Source organism: Anolis sagrei, chromosome 2 (assembly GCF_037176765.1).
Source record: "Anolis sagrei isolate rAnoSag1 chromosome 2, rAnoSag1.mat, whole genome shotgun sequence".
Classification (NCBI taxonomy): domain Eukaryota; kingdom Metazoa; phylum Chordata; class Lepidosauria; order Squamata; family Dactyloidae; genus Anolis; species Anolis sagrei.
Window position 1 is genome coordinate 256,066,422 of NC_090022.1, and position 25,408 is coordinate 256,091,829.

The window sequence follows — 25,408 nt, forward strand, 5'->3', positions numbered from 1 at the left end:
CTACCAAGCTTGCAAACTTTGTGTTTTGTCTGTCTGTTTGTTTGTTTGTTTGTTTGTTTAGTTAAAAATGTAATACAACTGTCTGGTTGCTCCTGATACGATAAATAAATAACCATTAATATTAATTTTTAATGTATGTGTATTTTCCTCCTTTTAAAACAGTCCCTAAAAAGGTTACACATTGGCCTACTTTTAGAATAAATGCCACCTTTAACAGTTAAGTCTGAAAGTCTTTCTTTTTTTTACACTGAATATTAAGGAAGAAAAAAAATAGATCCACAATGCTTTTGTATAAAGATCAAACACATGTGGATTGCCTGCATATACATACACCCATTTTATATACCCCAAATAACTTAGAAAATTTACCTTTCAGCAACCTGATTCCACAGGAGACATAAAGATTTATGAGGCACAATTTGGCTGCCTTTAGAGTAAATTCGGTAGGTGATCTCATTGTTGTCTTTCAACAAAAGTGGACTTTGATCCTTCAGACTTGCTGAAAAAATCTGAAACACACATACATTTTTTTTCAAATTATTAATGTGGTTCTCATTTGTAAACCAGATTATTTTTGAAGTTTCATACTGATTTCCTTCTGTTACTCAAGGCAATTTAATTACAGAGTGTGAGGATAGGGACTTCTTAGAGGATAAGGACTTCATAATGCATTGTGTGCTCAACCACTGACAAATTGGCTCTTCCTTTACTGTCAAATGCAGAGCCTACCCCAGGTCTGCCTCAGTCAGAAAGACAAAAAGATTTCATTCAATGGCTCAAAAGGAAAGGTTCCTTACTGTTAATTGTGTTTTTTTAGTGATCCACTGTGAATTTACACAAATGCATTTAACTGCACCTGCACAAGTTCCAACAGAAAGCTTTTCCAAACTTTAGCTTTTACATTTTGGAGGTAACTCCTCCCAGGGCATAAAGGGCGCCCTGGCCAATGGCACCCCAGTTCCTAAGCCGCAAGCAGCTAGAAAGAGGGAGGTTTGCATGAGTGTGAATTCACAGAGATGCACTCGAAGAAACACAATTACAGGTAAGCAACCTGTCCTTCTTCATGGTCTCTGTGAATGTACACAAATGGAGACTAACAAACTGAGGTGCAGGAAGGCGGGATACATGTCAAATCAACACCTAAGTAGTGCAAAAACAATACTCAAGTTTATTGAGCATGTAAACAACATTAACAGCCAGAGAATATTCCACTGGTGAACACCAGGGTAATGCAAAATAATACTCCAGTGCAAATGCAGCATTGTTAACTGTTGGCTCGGAGACTAAAATGGCGCCAATATGGTAGGATGCATTTTGCTAAGATCTGGTATCTTCATTGTTTTTACTTGTATAACTGTTGTGCTATAAGCATCTCATATTACTTCATTCAGTGAAGTTTTGAAATTCTTAAAATTACTTTCATCAACACAACACTTTTCTAAACGCATGCCAAAATTGCTGATAGATCTAAAAAATTTAGAATGAAAAGTTTCACCCGCTGTTCCTTAACTTTCAGATGCTTACAAAATGCTTTCAATGCTTACAAAAGCCTCATTTCCAGAGCTGTGGAGGATATAACATAAGGTCAGCTAAACCAATGGACTTCAGTGGACAAATGATGTTTAAACTTTGTATCAAACTGCTTTATGATGTTATTTGCTTTAGTAACATGGGTCCATTGTGACATCATCACTGGTCTGATCAGCCAAAGACACCAAGTTTAGGTAAGAGGGAAAACTGAGGTCGAGGAGGTTAGAGAAGGATCTCATTAGACTTCATTTGATAAACATGGTCCAGCAATATTCCTGATCCATCATACCGATAAAGCTCTTAACTGGTACTCTATTAACCAGTTTGTTTACCAAACATGGACTAATATGGCTAATATATTCTGTGGATAATTCATATATATAATGCTGTGAATGGCTGCTTTAGAATTATTGAAGTTAGGAAGGCACAACAGTACTTTCTCCATCCTCCTACCGATTAACCTGGTTGATAGTCCAGAAGCTCAATAATGTAAGTACTTTTTAAAAATTCAACATATCATGCCTAAATTTGAAAGAAGGCAGTAATTCATCCTAGATTAGCAGCAAAACTAAGGTGGTATGGACTTGATTAATGTGTGTGGGGGAGGATGCCAGTCAGCATGCTATGTTATGTAAGGCAAGCCTTATGTTTTCTAAATTATAAGCAGGATATTGGCAAAAAACACAAATTTCAATACTATACCTTATTTTTGAGAGCAGTTCCTTTCTCACCCATTATAAACCACTGCTGGCTACTGTACTCAGTGAATTGAATGAAACTACAGTTCTCGTCTTTAGGATCAGATGAGGTAGGAACTTCCAACAAACGTTCAGGTATTTTGAGAAAATCACCATCTTTCCCATCAAACCTGTGCCCATTGATTTGTTGTGGATACCAATGATGGGCCATGATTACAATGTAAGGGCAGTAGTCAAGGATGGTTTTGCCCCTGTTAAAATAAAAAAAAGAAACAACAGATTCAAGAAATGGAAGTCACTTACTAGTATGGTGATAGGCAGGCCCGTAGCCAGGATTTTGATTCGGGGGGGGGGGGGAGGGGTGAGTTTGTTTCGGTGGGGGGGGGTGAGTCTGAGTCAAAGAGGGTCTACCCTAGCAAACGTTTTGTATCGTTACCCCAATACCTCCATGCATATGGGATATATTGAGTATAGTGATCAGATCATGATATGAATAAACATAGCAGTTTGAATAATGCACCAGTAAGGCCTTTTCGCGATCCACCATGAGAATTTCGGGGGGGGGGGGGCTGAAGCCCCTCAAGCCCCCCCCCCCCCCCCCCCCCCGGCTACATGCCTGGCGATAGGTACTCAAACATGGCTTGACAACTATATTGCATTAATGAAAAGGTTTTTTAACATGTGATAGAAAAATGATTCTCGAATTCCTCAAAACAATGCACTTTTTAGATTAAAAAATATTCTCAAGTGTTTTCCAATTTCTAGTATACTAAATAAGTTTGCTACATTCATTTAAATAACTATAGTTATACAATGTAAGCTATAGTGTACATATAGCATATGTACACAAAGCGATAGCTGAGACCTCAAAGTTTACCTCACTCTGATCATATAGTCTTGGCATGTTCTTTTTATAGAAAACCTCTTACCTTTCCCCTGGGGTTCCACATATTTCCCCAACAGGAAGTGAAAAGGCAAATTTTTCAGTAACATCAGCAAGGAAGCTGTAGCCTCGAGTGTCCCTGCGTTTGGGATTAATAAGTGCACAGAGGATATCATACAAGAGATTCCGGCTTTTATCAGTGAGTGGCTGTTTTTCTCCTTCAGATATTATCTTGGAGACCCAAAAAAAAAAAGTAGGAAAGCGGGGGAGAGAGAAAATTATTCAGTGTACACAGATGACAATCATGCCTGTCTTTCATACTGAAACTATTTATGACAATGAGGCTCTTGCATGAGAAAGTAAACCAATTTCCCAAGTTTTAATTGACCTTTTTTCACATAACGAGGCATGTCCAATGGAACACCAATATAATAATAATAATAATAATAATAATAATAACAACAACAACAACAACAACAACAACAATAACAATAAACATTTATTTATATCCTGCCACCATCTTCAAACCATTACAAATATGCTGGTTTTTTGTAATGCCACAGGAATTATCATTGTTAGAACAGATTAAGGGCCTGTATACATGGGCCAAACAAGTCAGGATGAGGGTGAATGGACTCCATTAGGTCCATTTGCTCGAATGCCTGCCAAGGCTGCTTAATACAGCTTTGTCCCATGTTTTAAAAAGTTGCAGAATGCTCCAGGAGTTCTCCAAAGCTTCAAGGCTCACCTGCAGCTATTTACATTAACATCCTGCTTTCACTGCACTTGAGCAGCTCTGAACAGGAAGTGGCACTTACCTTCCCTGTCTTATTTCCACTTAGCAGTGACCAGCTGGTGAGAAATTGCTGGTGGAAATCATTCATCGCATCCACCAATACTTGTCGAAGCAACAAAGCAATTAGAGAAGGACATGGCGGGGGGGGGGGTCTCCTTTAACTCCTCTCCTCTCTCAAATCCTTTGGTCCAGTGTCAATGGATGTGATTAACAACAATCACTGATAGTTTCATGCTCAGTGGTCATCACTAAGCTAAGAACAAGAGGGGGAAGGTGACCCATTTTGGCACCACTGGGCCATGCAGACTCCATCGAGCTGCGGAGACATCTTGATGCTGTGAAATTTGGATACCCACTAGCCACCAAGCTGTCTCAGTAGTTGGCCATGCAAACTTCAACAGCGCTGATCCTGAGTATCTTCACTCCAGATCAGCACCAATATATATGGCTCATGTAGATGGGCTTTATATTAATTACCTATCTGAAAACAACAAAATTGATAGATTAGTTATGTCATGACATGGGGTTCATTTACACTAGACAGTTATAATGCTCTCACTGTTTAATGGCCATGGTTCCATCCAATGAAATTTCTAGGTTTGTTACTTTGGTGAGACAATGGATTGTTCTATCTGAGAATTCAAAATTCCCTTCCCTAAATTGTCAATCCCAGGATTATATAATTGAACCATGGCAGTTACAGTTTGATAGCAGTATTATAATTCTGTAGTATGAATGGGTCTGTGAAGGGAGACATTTAAATAAAAAAGGCAGAAGACCCAAAGAGTTTCTTAGCACATTGCCTGCTATCAGTGATCAGGCTTAGATTTAGTTTGATATGGGAGAACACAATAGAAAACTGCAATACAAGAGACTCAGCAGTGATAGACTAAGTTCATATACACTATAGAATAAATTAAATCAGTTCCTGGGGGTGGGGAAACCATGGAGAAATAATATGTGGAGTTTGTTTCCAAAAGGTACCAAATTCAGAAAAGTTGAAAAATGAATTATAGGGGGCAGCACATTGTTGGCTAAGAGTAAAATATTATGTAAAGGTCCGCATTTACCTTATTTATAATGTGCATCACACCAGCAAGCTGTTCTTCTGTACTTTCTGTGACAACTTTAATGTTTAAATACTGGAGGACTCTGTTCAAAATATCCTCATCAAGGGGCTGGTACAATTGATCAGCTAGACCCCAGACAGCTTGGGAATTTGAATCAGACACAATAGTGATATTGGCAGTTCCATAGATATCATCAATTCTGGCACCCCCAGTAGGACTGAATAGCACAACTTGAAAGCATTTAGGAAATGGATTTAAAGATCCAGTTCTGGGAGTAAGCGTTATATCGATAACAGCAGTTTTCTGTCCAGGTCCAAAGGACAATGTCCCTTCAGAATGGATAAAATCTTGGCCAGAAATGGCGGGTGAAATGATTATGCGACCAACAGTTTCAGGCCTCAACAGTTCCTGAAAATGAAAAAAAAAACAAAAACAGAAAAACAACTGAACAACATGTACCTAAAATAAATTTCTTTCAAATTACAAAGGTTAAAAACACTATTATATATTTTAAAAACTGAATAGCTTTTTATCTTATCCCCAAGTAAAATTGACCAGGGTAGCTATCAAGTCATATAAGCAGGGTAAAATAATGAATGAAATACAAACATATCATAGAGATTTCTTAATAGAAGATAAAAGCATTAGAAAAAAAAGAATTGGGAAGGGGAGATAATGTGAGTCTTTGTCTAGTGCCAGAAAGTGACTAATATCCTAAATCTTTCCTAGGAAGTCCACTGAGAAAGGTGTCTGAGAGAGATCTCTTTCTAGCTGTACCTCATTCATGATCACCAATGTGGATGGTTTGTAAGTATGGTACCACAGTAAGCGATTATGGTTGGAAATGTTGTGTGTTAAAAGTTTCCCTCCAATAAAGAGCCAGGACGAAAAATAAACTCTATGTTCATTGAGTATGGGTGCAAAGTGTTTCTGCATTATGCAGTTTGGATACCTAATACATCGAGCTGCTCTTGGGAGGCAACTATATCAGAATGTATCTCTGATAGGAATTTTCAAGCTTGGTGTGGCTTTCAGGTGTAATCTTACCAGACTTTAGGGCAACTGTTATCACAGCTATGAATGCATATTAATGGCATTCACTTGCGGAACAACCAAGATCTAGTTTAATCTATTCTAACTTCAGAAAAATTTCCAGATTGTCATTAAATGAACCAATATGGTTATTTACCCAACCAAACATGTTAGAGAACAAAATCACTGCCTTTCTCAGTTCATGAAACACTTGCCCCTCAGTTTTCTTCACCTTGATTTGAATGACTCAGTAAAGTGAGAAGGAAGGATATAGATAACATTTTAAAAATAAGTTAGCATATTTTCATGGAAACAAAATATGTTAAGCTATGGGAATGGGATAAGGATCTCAATGTAAGTTCCTAATTCTTTCTGCCTCCCATTTGACTTTCTTTCCCTAATTGCTTTCACACTTTGGCACAATGCCATACATGATTAAGACTATGGAGATGATAAGGTGTATGTGTTACAACAGACCTAGCAAACACCTTTTCTGATTTTCAGTGGTTGATTCTCAGGTTAGAATAGATAATGTCCCTTTCCTTAACAGAAATGCAAAAGTTCATGGTGATGTCTCACAGAAATAAGTGACTAATTATATAATATAGCACATTTTTAGAAAACACGCAGAGGAACAAGTTTCTTCACAAGAAAAGGTTAGAAAATGATTGAAGGATAAAACAACAGTACCACTGAGCTGTGTTACAGCAATGTAAATACCAATGACAGAGAGGGGAAAAAACAGGGTCCCCACCCCAATGTTTCAGACTTCAGTTCTCCAAAGACCTAAACATTTCAACAATATTAAAATATGAAGGTAGGAAAAGGCTTTGAAGAACCCCAAAATCCCAATTCACACAGGCGTGCGCACACAATGTTAAGCATTAAACAACCCATTTAATTCGCAGAGTTACCCATTTGACCAATTTTCCATTATAGAAGAAAATGGGGAACAGGCAGGGAGGGAAGAGTTCAGAACAAGTTAAAGCTATTTGATTGGCAATAACCCTGATTAGAAGCAGTCTACACTGTTACGTTGTAAGTCCTGCTTGGATCTACTAATAACTAATGATGCTAATGATCTAGGCTACTGAAAAAAAGCAGAGGAAGTATCAGCACTCTCAAAGGAGCTGCAAGGTTTGCAGGAGTAAAAGGAAATAGCGATAAAGCAGGAGGCAGGACACCCACACACCAGGGATGAAAACAATATTAAAATAGTTGACAAGCAGTTGACAGCATGTTTTTGAGGGTTGTAAAACTAAAATGTGAAGAATCCTGGACTGATGCCAATCTTTGTAGTCTGGAGTTATTCCACACAGACCTTTACACTTTTGTTATATACACTTTTGCAAAAAGCAGCATTTTTGTACAGGAAACAGTATTTTCTACATAGAAAATAAAATTTTAAGAGAAAATATTTGAACACTGTACAGTTTCAAAAACTATTCACAGTTTGAGTCTCATTCTGCACAAAATTTTTAGGTCCTTTTTTGAATATAAAACAACATCTTTTGTGTAAGAAGAAGGAATTTCTATGCAGAAAATAAGATTTCTGTGAAAAAAAAGGTTTTGCAGAAAATAAGTCTTGAACTGGGAATAGTTTTTGAAAGCTACACAGTTTTTGAAGACTTTCTTAGTGGGAAGAAAATTACTGAAATACTTATTGCTTCCCTTGAGAACTAATCTAGCAAATAATTACATCCTTACCACACACATAGTTCAATGAAGCAGACCCTAGACTGCTAAGTATTTGTTGTGGAGGAGGGATGGGACATAGTATCTAGAAAAAGGACATAGCACACTCCATGTTGAAAAAATATTGCTACAGACTATGGTTTATCTAACTTAGAATTCTATACTTTGTATGGCAGTAATATAGTTTATCAAAGCAAAAGTTGGACTTCTAGCTACAGAGAACTGGCATAGAATCTGCATGCCTTTACATAGGTCTGTATGGTTGATTATGTAAGGAGAGAGCAGCAATTCTTATGGGTTAGTGGTGAAGAAGAAGCGCCCCATCAAGAGATTCATTCATGCTTGTAGGGAAAATAGATATAGAGAGGGAATGATACAATGATACCATGACTTTTGAAACAAATGTTGGCTGTAGCAAGAGTGAGGCACCATTTTATCTCTATATGAGTTAGCAAAATGTTTTGAGACTGCACACCCATTTCCTTTCCTACAGAAGGCAAGAAGTGGCAATGGAAGTATGTGGAAGTTGGGTCAGCATAATACACATGTGTTCTGAGCATGGAAATATTACCACTCTTAGAATTCCCAAGCCTGAATCACTAGTACCTGGGAGCAGGACTGGGAGGTGACTTGCAGAATTAAAACTAAGCATGGTTTGAAGAGGGCTACAGAATGCATTAAGGCTTGGTGGAGATGGTTCACAGGATGACTGATGAGAGTGAACACAAATGTGGTGGTGAAGAGAGGAGTGGTCATGTATTCACTTGATAGATGACTGGGATGCATAGTTACCTCTTTGAACAGATGGAGGGAAGAAGGTGGTGGGAAGGAAGGAGGGAGGGAGGGGGAGGGGAGGGCAGAGGAGAAGAAAAAGTCATTGTTGAAGTTGTAGTTGTTTAGCAGTATTCCATAAAGGAACAAAGACTTTGTGATTGTGTGTCTGTGTGAGGGTGTCTTTCTTATGAGTGATTTGTGGTGATCTTTCCATCTGGGGAAATGCATTTTTATATTCATATAAGCTTAGGTACCCAGCAATGCTCGGGTTAGATATTTGGTTATTTGTAACACTATTTATTTGAAAAAGTTACTGTTTTCGGATTTCATGAATAGTCCTATTAAGAAAATGCAGAAGGATGTGAATGGATTACAACTCACATCATGACAGGTTAATCCTGTCAAACTCCACCACTACTTAAAGCTGGCTGTGTTGGGTACATGTGACAAGTGTGGTCCAGATCCATCATTGGTGAAGTTCATGGTGCTTTCTGGCTGTGTGGTGAACTACAACTCCTACCATGGGGTCAGTCCCCCTAAACCTCGTCAATATATTCTGTTGATCATGGGGGTTTTGTGTACCATGTTTGGTCCAGATTTATTATTGGTGGGGTTCAGTGTGCTCTCTAGATGTGAGATAAACTACAGCTCCCACCATGGGGTCAGTTCCCCCAAACCCTTCCAAAATTTTATGTTGGTCATGGGGGGGGGGGGGGTCTGTGTGTCAAGTTTATTCCAGATGTGCCATCGGTGGGGTTTAGAGTGCTCTCTAGCTTCAGGATGAAATATAATTTCCATCATTCTGGGTCAGTTTCCCAAACCTCTACAGTATGTTCTGCTGGTCATGAGGGTTCTGTGTGCCAAGTTTGGTCCAGATTCTTTGTTGGCGGGAGTTACAATGCTCTCTGAAAGTTAGGGCCATCTTGAAAAATAAATAATACAAACATACATACATACAAACACTGGATTTTAATTTATTTTATATAGAAATTATATATAGTTAAGATACATATATTATATAGATAGAAGGTAGACAGAAAGACAGATCTAGAAGATATAGATATACAAAAGTCTAAGCATGTCTGTATGCACTACTACTACTAGGTGATGATCCAGTGGCCCTTTGAGATGTCACTGGATTGGCTGTTGTTAGGTGATAGATTGGCTGTTGCTGGGTGAAATGTTCCTCTGTGATGTCACTGGGAAAGAAAGGTGATGTCTATGAAGAAAAGCCAGGGAAGAAGGAAAGAAAGGGAAGAGGAAAAGCTATGAAGGGAAGGGAGGAAAGGGGAAAAGTGTGTGTGTGGAGGAGGCAACACCAGGTATATGCATTGTTTTTTTTTAAGGAAATTCATTTCTATTGCTCATCACAGTGTTTGGGAAGTAGTTAATTGATGATACTATATTACTGAAAAAGTAACTTGCTATATTGTTTGATATTTTTCTATTGTGTGGAGCAACAGGGGATTTTAGGATTTATGTCAGAATGACAAATTACATGTCAAAATGCTTCTGTAATACCCCTTAGAAGGAATTAGTAGTATGAACAGAAATCTGTTATTTAATACACTAGTAAAATAACGTCACCTTAACTATACTAATTTTGAAGTACAAAGGTGTATCTTCAGGGGACTGGTTTTATGTTCCAGGGCTCACCTCTCACCTTTGTTTTTTTTCCCCTTGAGCAGGTTGTGTTTTAGTCCTGAGAATGTCTCTTTCTTTGACATTTGTATTTTTTGACTGGCTATATCCTCCATGTTAGCCATTTGGTAATTAGACAGTTTTCACAGGCAAACATTTTGTGATGATGCTAATGGCAAATTCTCAAAATTCCCACTGAGCCTACTGTTTCTAAAAGTCTGGAAACACCTGATAACAGGTCAGAAGGTTATTCTATGGAATACTAAATGCTCCACACAGTCACCTAGATAATTTACTTTATTGAGCAGATCTGACCCTAGACCTCGTAAGTTCAAGTCTAACACTCTATTAACAATGCTTCAGTGATTCTCACAAGAATTTTCATTGTTAATAATGCAAGTGGTAACCTGAAGCTCACTGTTTTCATTTGAAGCAAACCCTGCAAGTTCTGAAATGGATAATGATTATTCACATGAGTGAATAAAAGAGGTGAACCAGTCTTCAACTACTTTAACTTCAAAACATACTTTGATGAGTTCAGAAGAGACTCGATGAACCTTTAATGAATGATGGAAGCTCCATAAATTTCATAATTCATACTAAAAGTAAACATATTTTGCATTTTAGGACTTGAAGGGGGGAAATAAAGATATAATAACAGATATATTCATGCATCCATCCTACCTGAGTCCTGAAGCTAACTGAAGCAGTAAGTGCCGTGCTAGAATCTTGAACCACCTGGAGACGAACTAAAGTGTTCTTCTTTAGTGCCACGGCCAGACGAGACCCAACAGCAAAGTAGATTAAACCCCAAAGAGAATCGCTTTCTGGGACTTTAATGTATGCAAATCTGGCACTGTTGTTTAACATTGCTCCTGCACCAACTTCGTACAGCTCCACAAAGAAAGAAGTCTCAAGTTCAGGCACCTGGAAATTAGAAAGGCTATTTAGAGCATTGTAATAATTCACTCCAAAAGGGAAATGTAACAAAATGCACTTGAAGCTTCATACCAGGCTGTGGAAGGACTTCCACCCCAAGGAACACTTTGTTGGCCCTACACGGCTGTCGTTTTTTATTCAGACAGGTTTTTGAAAACCAATTAATTACTGAGTGGGAGAGATTCTAACTAAGCAAGTGTGCCCACCCTGGTCACAACATTTTCACAAGACTATAGTCTGGTTAATACTTCAGGAGAACCTTATAAAACCATTCCACTCAATCAAACTAATTCTTTATAAAGAAGGACTCACATTATCGGCTTTGATTTCAATAGAAATGATGCATTCTGTTTGACCAGCATTGCATGTTGTAACCCCGGTGATTGCTGTCAGTTCATTTGCCAAATCTGTGCCATTCTTCTGCAGGACAACATATGTTCTATCAAAGGTAACACGCCATAAGATGTCCACATCTTCAAAAGCTCTATCAATGAAACAAGAAAAAATACATACGTTGACAGAGGTAGCCAATAAAAAGGGCATATAATCACTTCAGCAGTTCCTTCTGAATTTACCACTGAGTACTGCTTACTGAAGACACAAAATACTTAGTTTTAGTAGTTATTTAGATATGTGTCACAGAAACTTACTAGATTTTATTTTTACAATTCAACATAGGTCTTTTGCTCTGTTCTTAAATAATTTCAGACCTATGACCTTCTTCTGATGTTTTATACTTTTATCCCCTATAAAGATTTTAAATGCTACACAGTTTTTAACTTCACCATATTTGACATGTCAGAATAAAGATGGGCAAGCCTGCAGGTGGTATTCAGACAATTCTGGCATGGATAAAAGGTAGTGAGTGGCACTAAGGCAGAACTCTGTACATTCCAACAAAACCCCAGGAAAAATTGTTGAATATCTACTGAGAAATGCCAGCCATTGCAACAAGTAGAGGACTATAGAACTCATCTACCATCTTGATTTGGGCTACATTTATACCTACACATTTGCAGGTTTATTTTTTGTGTATTTTGTTATTAATGGATTTGATTAATATGAGTCCTTTAATTGGATTCCTCTATGGTCTTAGAGAGATGCTCTCTTAAGTAAAAGTCTTTGCTGAAGTCTTGTGCCCCAAACCACAACAAATATTTAATATTATATATTAGATCAGCCCCCTCCCTTCTGGCCATCAGAAAGAGAGTAAAAATGTGTCTTTGGGATCAAGCCTTCGGAAAAGTGCAATACGAGGATATGGAATATGTGCAATTACTATTGGAATGGCCCCGGATTACAATTATGGATGGCGTGGTTTTTAATAATGGTTGTAATGTTTTTAACTGTTTTAATGTGTATTAATTTTTATCTTAATTTACATTTTTATTTTTATTTTATGTTTTTATGGCACTAAATAGTTGCCTATGTGTAAGCCACCTTGAGTTCCCTTCAGGGTTGAGAAGGACAGGCTATCAATATAGTAAATAAATAAATAAATAAATGTGAAGCTCTGGAAACATCAACAAAAAAGCCCATGATATGGTTCAGATATGTGGGTGACACCTTCACCATTTGGAGCCATGGAGAAGAAGAACTAAACAAGTCCTGGACCACCTCAACAGTATCCACCCAAACATCCTATTCACCATGAAAAAAGAAAACAAAGGAAAACCTCCATTTCTAGATATCCTAGTCATCCGCAAACCCCATCAACAATTGGGTCACACAGTTTATAGAAAGCCTACACACATGGATAGTTACCTACCTTAAAACTCCAGCCATCACCCAAGTCAAAAAAGAAGCACAATTACAGCCCTGGCAGACCATGCAAAAAGAATCTGCGAACCCCACCTCCTTCAAGGTGAACTGAACCACCTAAACTGGGCTCTCCAGGCCAATGAATATTCCACCTCAGACATCAGAAGAGCTGCAAGACTGAGAACAAGCCACAAGAGTAAAGACAAAGATCCACCCAGAGGAAAAGTGTTCTTATCATACATTGAGGGAACCACTGACCGTATAGGGAAGTTGATGAAAAAACACAACCTACAAACTATCTACAGACCCACTAAAAATCCAATAAATGCTCAGTTCAGCATAGAACAAGAGGGATCCTATCACCTCTACCGTATACCATGCGGCTGTGGACAAGTTTACATATGGACCAACAAACACAACTCCCAAACAGGAAACAAGGATATTGAAAAGCACTGCAGGCTACTTCAACCAGAGAAGTTAGCCATATCAGAACACTTGATGAACCAACCTGGACACAGCATATTATTTGAGAACACAGAAATGCTGGACCACTCTAATAACCACCATGTCAGACTGCACAGAGATGCCATTGAAATCCACAATCATGTTGACAATTCCAACAGAAAGGAAAAAACCATGAAAATGAACAAAATCTGGCCACCAGTATTTTTTTTAAAAAAAACTCTAAAATCATAACAGTAAATAAAGAACACCACTCAAAAACAGGGGAATTCCAGACAAAAAATGATAAGGGCCAACTAATCACCTCCAGGCAGTAAGAAGCCAGACCCTGAAAACTGCTAGGCCATTAAACGCTAATCAAGGTGGCCAATAGCTACATTCACACCTACCTCAAAAAGACACGAGTTCTTTCCTCCACCCTGGACATTCCACAGATATATAAACCCCATTTTCCTAGTTTCCAAAAAACCTGCTACATATAAAAGCAAAACGTCAGGAGAGAATGCTTCTGGAACATGGCCATACTGCTCGCAAAATACACAACAACCTAAATGTGAAGGGCTGGCTATATATGTACATGAGAAAAGAGTTAAGGTAAAGATCCTCAACTTCATAAAAACAGAAATTCAATCTTTTGAAAATCTTTTGAAAAATTATACTTTTTGTGTCTTGGGAATGGTTGTTTACCTCAAAACTTAATGAACTGGATCTTCGCTGAGAAACGGGCTGAAGGAAGTTTACCATGGAGACTGAGATCAACAAGTGCAGTATGAACCTCCAGTTCTAACCAACTGCCCTTTGCATCTGTATTGAATTCGGTAGTAAATCAGAAATGCATGTAAATAGGAAGGAAATTAATTTCACATCCCAGCTATTATGTATATGAGGTGGAGAAAGTGTTTAATCCTCTCATTTCTACTTGGTTCTGGTACACTGATTTAAATCATATTCTGAATTTATGAGGTAAATTTGCCAGATTGCAGTAGAGCATCTATAAAAGCAAAGGTTTATTATAAAATCCCATGGTAGCCTCTTCTGCAGATAGTTGAATCCTTGAGTCTAATCACAGCACATCACAAAAGTGGGGACAGCACTTTTTACCAGCCATTGCCTGCACCTGTTTGGTTGTCGAGTGACAATGAGTTGCACGTCTCTCTTCTCAGAATCTTCATCAAGCAGGAAGCCATCTTGTGCCTCCCCAGTGAATCCCAGAATCCCATTTTGAAGATCATTTCCTGAAGGATAAAGGGGTCATCTAAAATTATTAAGAAGCAAATTAAGCCTTGCCATTCATGTCCCAGCACACCAAAAATACAGACATTCATACAAAACCAAAGAAAATTATATTTTATAAACAGAGAAATTAAATTTGGGCGTAATATTTTCACTGGATTTGTTTGTTAAACTACAACAAAAATATTGCATCGCCAACATAGAATTTTTGTCATGATCATCACATTGATTTTGTAGGTAAAGCAGCATTTGCTTCCTTACTCAACCATCAGTCACTTACTGGGATACTATTAAGGGCTGATATCTATAGACCTGCAATTTTCCTCTCTCATCAAGATTTTAGAAACTCTATTGTCATTGCACCTGATTCAAAAGATACTGTGGGATTCTCTAAACAAATGGGAAGGTTATGTTGACTGTGATAAAATTGGAGCTGAAAACATAAGCTACTTTAGGCTATAGCTCAAGAATGGAAAAAGTCTAGCCTAAAGGTCACATAAAATCCTCTGAATCCATTTTAGGGTTTTCTGGGCTTGTCATCACCCCCTTTGTTTTTTCTTTTCTGTTTTGTTTCTTTAAGGCAAAAAAAAAAATCAGGTAGGTATATGAGCTCAGTGGCAGCTTCCCAATCTTACGGTAACTAATTGACTTTATCAGTATAACATTTATAGCAGTGGTTCTCAACCTGTGGGCCACGGCCCAGTAGTGAACCGCGAGAAGGAAAATCTGGTCCGCAAACCTCCTTCCTCTCTATTTATTTATTTATTTTATTTATTTTATTTTCTCTCCTTTTTGCAGAGATAATCAGCCCCACCTCTTTTGGTACTAATGTTGGAAAGTGGTCCATGGTCTCTGGACAAAGTGGGCCCTGGTCAAAAAAAGGTTGGGAACCAGTGATTTCTAGCAAACAACAGTATTCTTATGCTTGATATTTCTTCATATTTTAGAATCTGGTGATCGTTTAGGCTTAGGGTGGGGAGGTCGTATATAGACTACCTTTCCACTACTATCATGTGATTTAACCATATTCATCACATTTCATCTGTTTTTTTAAATCAATAAAAATCCTTACCTTTGATAATTATTGTGACAAAACCTCCAAATCCATATTTGTCCATTGTTTCTGTTATCTGAGCTCCACCTTGAGGGTCAGAGAGGATGACACCAAAATATTCTTGTCCTTCAGGCTCATCATCATCAAGGATTTTGACAGATATTTGGCTTTCTCTTTCTCCATCCAGTAATGTTACAGACAGAGCCAGTTCCTCAAAATCTTCCCCTTCAACTGCCCAGGTTATGTTAGAAATCCCAGTCACAACCTCAAATGAGAATGTACTTGTTCCACTTTCAGCATTTATTCTACCAAGGGTTTTAACAGTGACTGAGACATTTCCCACAAATCCGTGAGTTCTTCTAATATAAATCAAAACTATGTTGGGTGTGCTGTTATTTGTATCTTCTTCAGTGTAAATAACAGCTGGTCCAAGGCTTAAAATTCCATGATGGATATCACTGGCCAATATGGTAATTGAGGCAACACTAAACTCTAGGTTCAAACGTGGATTCCAGTTTAGATCAACTTCCACAGATGTTAAATTCACAAAAAATATTTCATCTCCTTCCGAAATGCTGTCATCAATAATCAAGATTTCAAACACAGCATCAACCTGAAGAGGCTCAAAAATAAGTTCTCCTCCAAAAACAGGTTCAAAGTCTTCTAGCGGTTTGGCACTTCCTGCAATTGTCTGATAGAACACTTTTGTGAGGTTGCTTCGGTAGCCAAAAAGTCTTTGTACGTGGAATCTGACTGTTTGCTCTTCTTCCCTTACCAACATTTCCCTTGAGCTAGGGGCAAATTGAAAGATCCCTGAAGGCTCAATTTCAGCAACTGTGTGATCTGATCTATCAATGGAGACAGCAAACAAACAAACATGGCTGAAAATCATCTTTAATGGCTTTAAGAAACTAAAAGTTCATTAGCCAATTTAAAATGCTTCCAGGGATTTAAACTACCCTTTTTGGGCCAAGAGTAGAGGGAAAGGCTATGGTTACATGAAGTGGCCCTCTGTCATGTGACTGGGAAACATAGGGAGTAAAGTGGATTGGATGTGTATGAGGGGAAGGGAAGAGAAAGAAAACAGAGGGAAGGAGGGAGGAAAAGAAGGAAGGGAGGGAGGAAAGAAGGAAGGAAGAAGAGGAGGAAACTGTATAAGTGAAAGCAAGGAAAGAAAGGAAGGAAGTAAGAAGCTTATGAAGGTGTATGAGGGAAATGGTGGGGGGGGGGGGGAGGAAAGAGCCACAAAGAGAGACTGGTCACCATTGTCAGAGCATTTTATAGAGACATTGTGACATAGTCCTTCTCAAAGCTGAACTGGAAGACATATTTTTCTCATGTATCTGTAATGTCTCCCAGTGCAACCACAACCCCTTTTTCACTGTGGCATCCCCATTCCCCAAGACAACCATATATGTGGAGAAGAGCAGGTTGCTTACATGTCACTGTATTTCTTCTAGTGGTTCTGTGTGAATTCACACAAAAGGATCTAACTGCACCTGCACAGATTCCAATGGAAAGCTTCTCCAAGCTCTAACTTCAAAATTTGGCAGTAACCTTGCCCATTACTCCCCAGGGCATAAAAGGTGCCCTGGTCAGTGGCTCCCCAGTTCCTAAGCCACAAGCAGCTAGAAAGGGGGAGGTCTGCATGAGAGAGGGGAGAAATGGGTGGGTTTTTGTGAATTCACAGAGTAGCATTCGAAGAAACACAGTTAAAGATAGGCAACCTTTCCTTCTTCTTCATGGACTCTGAATGCACACAAATGGAGACTAGCAAGCTGACATGCAGGAAGGTGGGACACATGTCAAACTGACACCAAAGTAGTGCAAAAACAATACTCAAGTTTACTCAGCAGGTAAACCACATTGACAGCCAGAGAATATTCCAGCTGGTGAAAGTGCATGATAACAGTTTTGATCAACAGTGCCCTTTCAGGGCAGCAACATTTGAATGAGGTAGATGCACCAACAGTGGGGAACGGGCTTGAAGGCCAGACAGTAGAAAAGGTTACAACATCAACAGTGCTGTGTGCATTGTGCACATTTGTTCTAAGCAATGAGTATGTGCACCCAATATGCATGAGGGCATGGAATGCAGTATGCCTAGTCAAATAACAACAATTAGGACAAATATTGTCATAGTGTTAATTCTCATGATCTTTACTCTTAGGAAGAACAGTATGAGAGTGCTGAAAAATCTGAGGTATCTTCATGGCCTGAGTCGCTTGGTGGGCTGCTCCAGGGTCAAGCTGGGAACAAACAAGTTCCCTCCTCATCACTTCTCTCTATTGTTTTTCCATTAATAAAGCCAACACCTATGATATTTCGAATCACAAATGTTAAAGAGGAGTTATTTACAGATGTATGGTACATGATACTATAGTCAGGGATTATGAAATGCAAGAGGTCAAAATAGAGTGCCTGAATGTGATGTTTCAGGATGCTCTGGCATCCTGTCTGTAATGAGAAACAAAAGGACTGCTCTATCCTTGTGGAAAAAGATAAGGCTCATTAACCCTCAGCGCTGCCAGTTCTGAGGTGCTGCAGGTGGAGGTGATAACCACCAAGAAGACCGCCTTCCATGAAACAAGCCTTAGGTCAGTGGTAGCCAATGGCTCGAAGGGTGGGCTGAAGATCTTGGATAGCACCAACTCAAGGTTCAGAATTGGGGATCTTTGTAGTAAATTGTGCAGTGTTTGAATCTTGTGGTAGACATCCTAATGAAGAGCAAAGCTTCTGAAGTAGCTGCAGTGGCGGGGGGGGGGGGGGTGAGTGGGGTTACCACCAAAATTTGAAGTTAGGGCTTGGAGAAACTTTCTGTTGGAACCCATTTGTGTGTATTCACAGAGACCATGAAGAAGAATCAGGGTAAAAACAGAGAAGCTGTGCATTTAGGTAAACAGCTCAATTTGTCTCTTTGACTCCAATTATTTTGGGTTGGGTGGTATTTGGGGAATTGTGTGTCTGGAACAGGAATTCCAACCTCCACAATGGTAAGAAAAGTGGGTTATGATGACATAGATTGAACATATGGCATCTTAACTTATCTATAGATTGATGTGGGTATGTCTACATAATAAATAATATAAATATCTTGATGGTGGTTTTGAAATCCATGTAAGAAAGAGGTATATATATTTTTTGCTTCCTAGTTCTCTTACCTTAGGTGAGCTCCCCCAGATATATTGCTATACACTGCTGAGAGATGCACAGCAAACACCTCTGGACTACTTGGATTTGGGACAACATGAAATAAAATAGTTTTGCTTTGTTCACCATTTAAAAATATAACAGTGCCTGGAAAAAGTAAATGAGAAACTAATTGTTAGGAAACTACTAGTTAGTTGAATGGGAATAATACTTTATGATTATATCATGAAGCAGTTCAGTTTTATCAGATATCTGGTTAATACTCCAAAAGAAATACGTTCTCTTTATCTCAGTACTCCATTTGTTAAACCATAATTCAACAAAGCCTATCACCACTTGAAGTCCTCATGTGCTGAAAATACTTTTAGACTAAAAGTTATGTTAACATTCTAATTTTAAATTTAAAACATAATAAGGATAAAAGGGCATTCATATCTTCATCTCTATGGGAGAACACAAGATATAAGATACCCTGTGCTATTCATTTTATCTCTGGTTATGATATATTTTTATGTTCCTAAAATAACTATTTCCCCCTCAGGATATCAATCAATTTGGAGTCAGCAGGGCTGTTTTATTCAATACTGTGCCATATTTAGTATGGAAATTTCTCTTTTGGGTTTTGCAGAAAAAATGTAACTCTACACAAGATTATGAAAAGACAAAACTTCTGAAAATCCTTTCTGAAACTTTAATTGACTAGCTTATATACCCAGTGTTGCCCAGGTGCCGGAGGGGGCACTGCCCCGTTTTTATCGCTTCTTTCTCTTTTCTTCCTCTCATATCTTTTCCAGTTTCCTTGTCCTTCCTTCCTTCCTTCCTTCCTTCCTTCCTTCCTTCCTTCCTTCCTTCCTTCCTTCCTTCCCCTCCTCTGTTTCTCCCTTCTTTTTCTGTTTTTTTCCCTTCTCTTCCTCTTTCTCTCTTCTCTAGCTCTGAAAGGTCCTACATGACAATGTCTCCATAGTAAAGTGGCTCTCTTTGCAATTCTTTCCTTCCTCCCTCCCTTTCCCTCATACACGTGTCACCTTTCTTTACCAGGAACATCAAGAATGTCAATTCACCTAGCAATAGCCAAACTAGTGACATCACAGAAGGCCACTTAACCAAACAACATCCTTTGTGGTACAAATAGTCAGATGGATTGACAGACAGACAAGAAATTTATGTCACTACTAAGATAAATGCTTTTGCTGTTTTGCTTACAATACAGTAGTAGACTTAACAGGAAAGGCAACACATAAATATTATGAAAACCCATGAAATAACACAGTTGGACAACCTCATATTGTTGAGAGGAACAACAAGAAAGCATGAGTCAGATCTGTTCTGGTGGGACAAATGCTAATATCTAGCCTTCTTGATAATGATCAAGTAGGGGGAATGAATTAATGGTATAATAATACTCTTCGGGCTTGAAGGAAAAATGATGTCCCTTTCAATAAAACTTGGTAAGCATGCGATCACACTTATTTGGTCTGCTGACTATACTTGAGGGCCAGCAAATAATAACACTTACCAGATGCTGGAGTAATGTTCCCTGGGCGAAGGTATTCTGGATTAAGGCCAGCTGGATATCCAGAGCTCCAGACAACTGTTATAGAGCCATATACTCCTTTTCGAATGATCAGAGCTTCAGTTGTCCCTGCTGTAATATTTGTAAGTTGCAAGACAACAGAATCAAAGGCAACCTATCAAAACAGGGGGACATATTGTTATTGTTAAGAAATGTGTGCAGATAAGTATAAGTGCCAGAAATCAAAGCAAGAACACAACAGGATTGTGGAAAATGCACCCTTGTAACATTTGGAATATTTTACCATATTTTGTGTGGAATGACTGCAGGTATTTTAAGAACCAGGAGTGTACTCTTTTCTAAAAAAAATTAAAAGGTAAAGGTTTCCCCTTGACATTAAGTCTAGTTGTGTCTGACTCTGGGGGGTTGGTGCTCATCTCCATTTCTAAGCCGAAGAGCCGGCATTATCCATAGACACCTCCAAGGTCATATGGCTGGCGCCGTTACCTTCCTGCTAGAGCAGTATCTATTGATCTATTCACATTTGCATGTTTTCGAACCGCTAGGTTAACAGAAGATGGGGCTTACAGCAGGAGCTCATCCTGCTCCCCGGATTCAAACCTGCAACCTTTCGGTAAGCCACTCCAGCAGCTCAGCAGTTTAACCCACTGCACCACCTAAAACAGTTCTAGAATGTACAAAACCGGGGCAAAATTCTCCCCATGGCCCCTAGAGGACTTGGGGTGGCTTTTAAATAGCAAAAAAGAAAGTAAAAAGGGTAGGTATGATGAAGCAATGGGGCAGCTCTGCAAACCCATATGATAATTTGACCATCACCACCACCACACTCCACCACCCTCTGGCAGTCACTAACCCCTCCACACAAAGTAATCTTCTACACAGTTTCAACATTCAACATTCTTCAAGATATATGTTCCCATACATATGTATTTACAGCAGAATTCAATCTAATGCAAATATGCTTAAAGTAGCTAAATCCCCCCCCCCCCTAAAAGTATCATGAGAGTATTTGAGTTGTAAAAAAAATATATGCAGTGCTGCTTTTAGCATCTGGTGCTCTTTAAATTCAGAGCAAACAAATAAAAATAAACATTAAAGACAGAAAACTGCACAATTTTATATTGCTTTAATCTATTCAAATGCTTCAACTTGAGACACTTTGGAAATTCTTAACAACACCATTCATATTCAAAGCTTTAATCTGCCCTCTGGCGGTAAGAATGTGGAACCGTTTTAAATCTCATTACCTGAGAATTGGCAGCTTCTTTGGGAACTGGAATAGAGACTGACATTCCTGTCTCCGATATCTTAGGCACAGTCTTGGCACTGACATTAACAAGGGTTATGTTCTTCAGTTCCAAAGTAAAATTCAAGCCCAAGAAAAGGAATACCTGGAAGGAAACAGACACCAACTAGCAAATAAAACAACAAATTCATAAAAGTAACTTTTCAAGAAGAATGATTTCAGACCAGAAGTTTTATCCCAAAAAAACACCCACAAGTAAGGGTAGCTGACCAGTTGGGCTGAATGAGTTTGGCTCTGTTGTATAGTTGGCCCTCAAAAAAAGAAAAGAAAAGAAAAGAAAAGAAAAGCTGGAGATTTTTATGATGCCGTAAATTAGTTTAATTTGCCTCCCCACATAAGTGGTACCTAAATTTCCTACTTGACAGATGCAACTGTCTTTCGAGCTGCAAAGGTCGACAGCAAGCTAGAGAAAAGGTTGGGAGCTTACTCCGACCTGGGCTGGCTTTGAACTCATGACCTTTCAGTCAGTGGTGATTTAATGCAGCTGACTCCTAGCCAGCTATGCCACAGGCCAGTCACTGCTGAGGTTCTCTCCCAGCAAAACTTAGGTTTTCATTCAAAATATATTTCCCCTCACAAACCTATCAAGGTTTTGGTTTGGTTTTGTTTTGCAAAACTAGCATTTTTATACAAAAAAGAACAATTAGTACAAAGAACACGTGTGTTTTTTTGGAAAGCTATTTTTGTGAAAACATACAATGGGCATATACTTTTCAGAATCTCATTGTGTATTTTGTGATATATATATATATATATATATATATATACTGCACAAAAGAATGGGGGATTTTGCTCAAAACAGGATTTTTTTGCATGGAAAATGTGTTTCTCACTAAAAGAAAATTTTCATTAAAAAACCTTGCTTATGTGTTTGCTTGGATACATGAATGTACATGCAATATAACTTGGGTTTTTCCCCCATGGAAAACAACAATTTTGTATTATAATGTATTTATTTGTCGTGTCAGAGCAACCAGTCCAAAATATTACATTTCTAACAGAACAAAGCAAACAAACAGACAAATACAAAACTTGTGAGTTTCGCAGTTGGTTAAATGTCCTTTGACCAGTATCTGGCCACTTGGAGTGCTTCCGGTATTGCTGCAAGAAGGTCCTCCATTGTGCATGTAGCAGGGCTCAGGTTGCATTGCAGCAGGTGGTCAGTGGTTTGCTCTTCTCCACACTCGCATGTCGAGGATTCCACTTTGTAGCCCCATTTCTCAAGATTGGCTCTGCATCTCGTGGTGCCAGAGCGCAGTCTGTTCAGTGCCGTCCAAGTCGCCCAGTCTTCTGTGTGCCCAGGAGGGAGTCTCTCATTTGGTATCAGCCATTGGTTGAGGTGCTGGGTTTGAGCCTGCCACTTTTGGACTCTCGCTTGCTGAGGTGTTCCAGCGAGTGTCTCTGTAGATCTTAGAAAACTATTTCTAGATTTAAGTCGTTGACGTACTGGCTGATACCCAAACAGGGGATGAGCTGGAGATGTCTCTGCCTTGGTCCTTTCGCTATTGGCTGCTACTTCCCGGTGGATGTCAGGTGGTGCAATACCGGCTAAGCAGTGTAATTTCTCCAGTGGTGTAGGGTGCGGACACCCCGTGATAATGCGGCATGTCTCATTAAGAGCCACATCCACTGCTTTAGTGTGGTGAGATGTGTTCCACACTGGGCATGCATAATCAGCAGCAGAGTAGCACAGTATTATAAGGTGAGGAATATGCAAGCAGCTATTTTCAAATAAAAATAGTAAATTTGTATGTAGAATAATTTCCCAAAATATTTTGGAATATGTGAACAGTGGGCAAAAAAAGAGCAATATTCTCAACTCTGTATTATTCTTCCAAACCAGGTTTCCTCGTTGTCAGAGGGACTTATTGGAATTATTAAATTTCCCTTTCTTCAAAATTAAAACTGCATTTTCTATATCTACGAGACTTTGGACTGAGGCCAGGGCCTAAACAAAATATTACTCACAAAATATTGTTATGCTGCTTACTCAACACAGTTTCAAACAATACAATAAAGAGCTCCCAAGGGCCTTGCAAGGTGATGAGAGATTGCATACCTGAGCTTGTACTGGCACTGTTTTCACTCCATAAGTGGAACCTTCTTTAATTTGCAGTTGCCCTTTTGCATTGGCTGGTGCAATTAGATTTTCTTCAGTGGGAGATGAAACTTGATACTCTACAATAACATCAGCAAAAGTCCCTGCATGCCGAGTTATATTGATCTGGATATGTCGGCTCAGATCCCTCTCCACCAAAACCAACTGTTTCTCAGGATATAAGGCAAATACTCCATAGGGGTCATCATTTGCAAGGACTATGAATTTAGAAATGCTTTTCTCCAAATCCATGTCAGCACCTCCTTCTGTAGAAGTGAGATGCACCACAAAATGCTCATCCATTTCAGGAACATCATCTGGTAGCAGGGATATAACAATCTCAGATGTCCTTTGCTTATCAGGAATTATAACAGAGCCTGTGGTTGTAAGGAAATCATCTGTGAAGTCAGAATCACTATTTAGTTCCCAGTGAACCTACAATAATTATAAAAAAAAAGGATTGATTAAAAACCTTTTGAATCTTATGGTATTTTAGATGTAATATAGAGTTCATATTAAGAAGAAAATATAATTCAGTAAAAGGATTAGATACACTTCTCTGCAACACATTAAGCTACCGTATATGCTTCTCACATCATAATTATGGTTCAAATTAAGTTGTCAGTTATGAACAATCTTAACTTACAGATATTCTATTGGAAATCTTTGAAGCATTCAGATATTTCAGTTAAGAACTTGGGAACATAACAGAAAATGGCATATGCTTCTATAAAATTTTAATTCTATCCTCATAAACATGGTCATAGAATCATATTTGGAAGAGGCCATAAGAGAAATCCAGTCAACTTCTCTGCCATGCAGGAATACACAATCAAAGCACTCCTGTAAATCACCACTGAAGCCCAAGCAGTTCTTAAGAGACTTTAGCTTACATTGTTGTACACAATCAAGCATCAACTGAAAACTACCGTAATGTTTCCCGTGGTCCCTTGAATTCTCTTTATGAAAAGAGTGATACTCAGTGGACCTTCAGATGCTGATGGCTCATCATAGTACACCAGGGATAAGGATTCCAGAGCAAATTGCACAATCCCATTAGGATCACCAAACTTTAGAATCTAAAAAATATAAAACAGTGTAGGGTTATCAATGGCTTCCCTTGTCTGTGAGACTGAGAAAATTAAAATCATTTCAACAATAATTTGTAATACATAAAAATGATCATGTTTTAGAATAGTATATAGTCAGGGTTTAAAGAACCATGCAACTTGCTTTGCATGCACAATTTCTAGAAAAGTAATAATAGCCCATTAAGCCACATGGAGCTGTAAACCAACACGGTTATAGTTGTTTGAGCACCAGACTAAGCACCTGCAGACTAGGGATGTCTTCACATGGGGCATTTTGCCCCATTTTGTTGCTTTTATTCATGGCAAGGATGGATGCTGCCATGCACCATTACATGACGCACAGCAGACCCTGCCCATATTCCTTCCGAAGTAAAGGGGAATCACTGAAAGGTGCTTTCTCTACCACTACAAGGAGGAATGTATAGTTTGGGTAGCTACAACAGATCTACCCACATTTTCCTTCCCCCTTTTGCTGTATGATGGCAGAAAGAGTGTCAGGGGAACATGTGTTGTCATACTTTCTGTCAATGCACCCTGTCCTGTCTCCACCATGTGATGGAGGAAGGAGGGAGGGCGCACAGGGCGCCACAAGCAGCCCCACACACTTTCCCTTTCGTGGCACAATGAGCAGTGTAAAGAGGTCTTGGGACTCAAATTCTTG

The 25,408-nt window shown here is 38.8% G+C and overlaps 1 protein-coding gene across 4 annotated transcripts in view; it reads right to left on the reverse strand.

The window, feature by feature from the left end:
• The window catches only part of ADGRV1 (adhesion G protein-coupled receptor V1), a 280,553-nt gene that overhangs the window by 123,803 nt on the left and 131,342 nt on the right, over window positions 1-25,408 (reverse strand). For 3 of the 4 annotated variants that reach the window (XM_060761771.2, XM_067464543.1, XM_067464544.1), the window contains 13 exons: window positions 24,586-24,735; window positions 23,618-24,091; window positions 21,500-21,643; window positions 20,235-20,406; window positions 18,730-18,865; window positions 15,587-16,416; window positions 14,399-14,516; window positions 11,371-11,542; window positions 10,804-11,046; window positions 4,978-5,385; window positions 3,158-3,342; window positions 2,233-2,479; window positions 370-509 (listed from right to left, as the gene is read on the reverse strand). In XM_060761771.2, the coding sequence (XP_060617754.2) occupies window positions 370-509; window positions 2,233-2,479; window positions 3,158-3,342; window positions 4,978-5,385; window positions 10,804-11,046; window positions 11,371-11,542; window positions 14,399-14,516; window positions 15,587-16,416; window positions 18,730-18,865; window positions 20,235-20,406; window positions 21,500-21,643; window positions 23,618-24,091; window positions 24,586-24,735 (3,419 nt within the window). Of the gene's footprint in view, window positions 1-369; window positions 510-2,232; window positions 2,480-3,157; window positions 3,343-4,977; window positions 5,386-10,803; window positions 11,047-11,370; window positions 11,543-14,398; window positions 14,517-15,586; window positions 16,417-18,729; window positions 18,866-20,234; window positions 20,407-21,499; window positions 21,644-23,617; window positions 24,092-24,585; window positions 24,736-25,408 lie in introns of those variants that run through there. The other variant, XM_067464545.1, reaches the window with a different exon arrangement.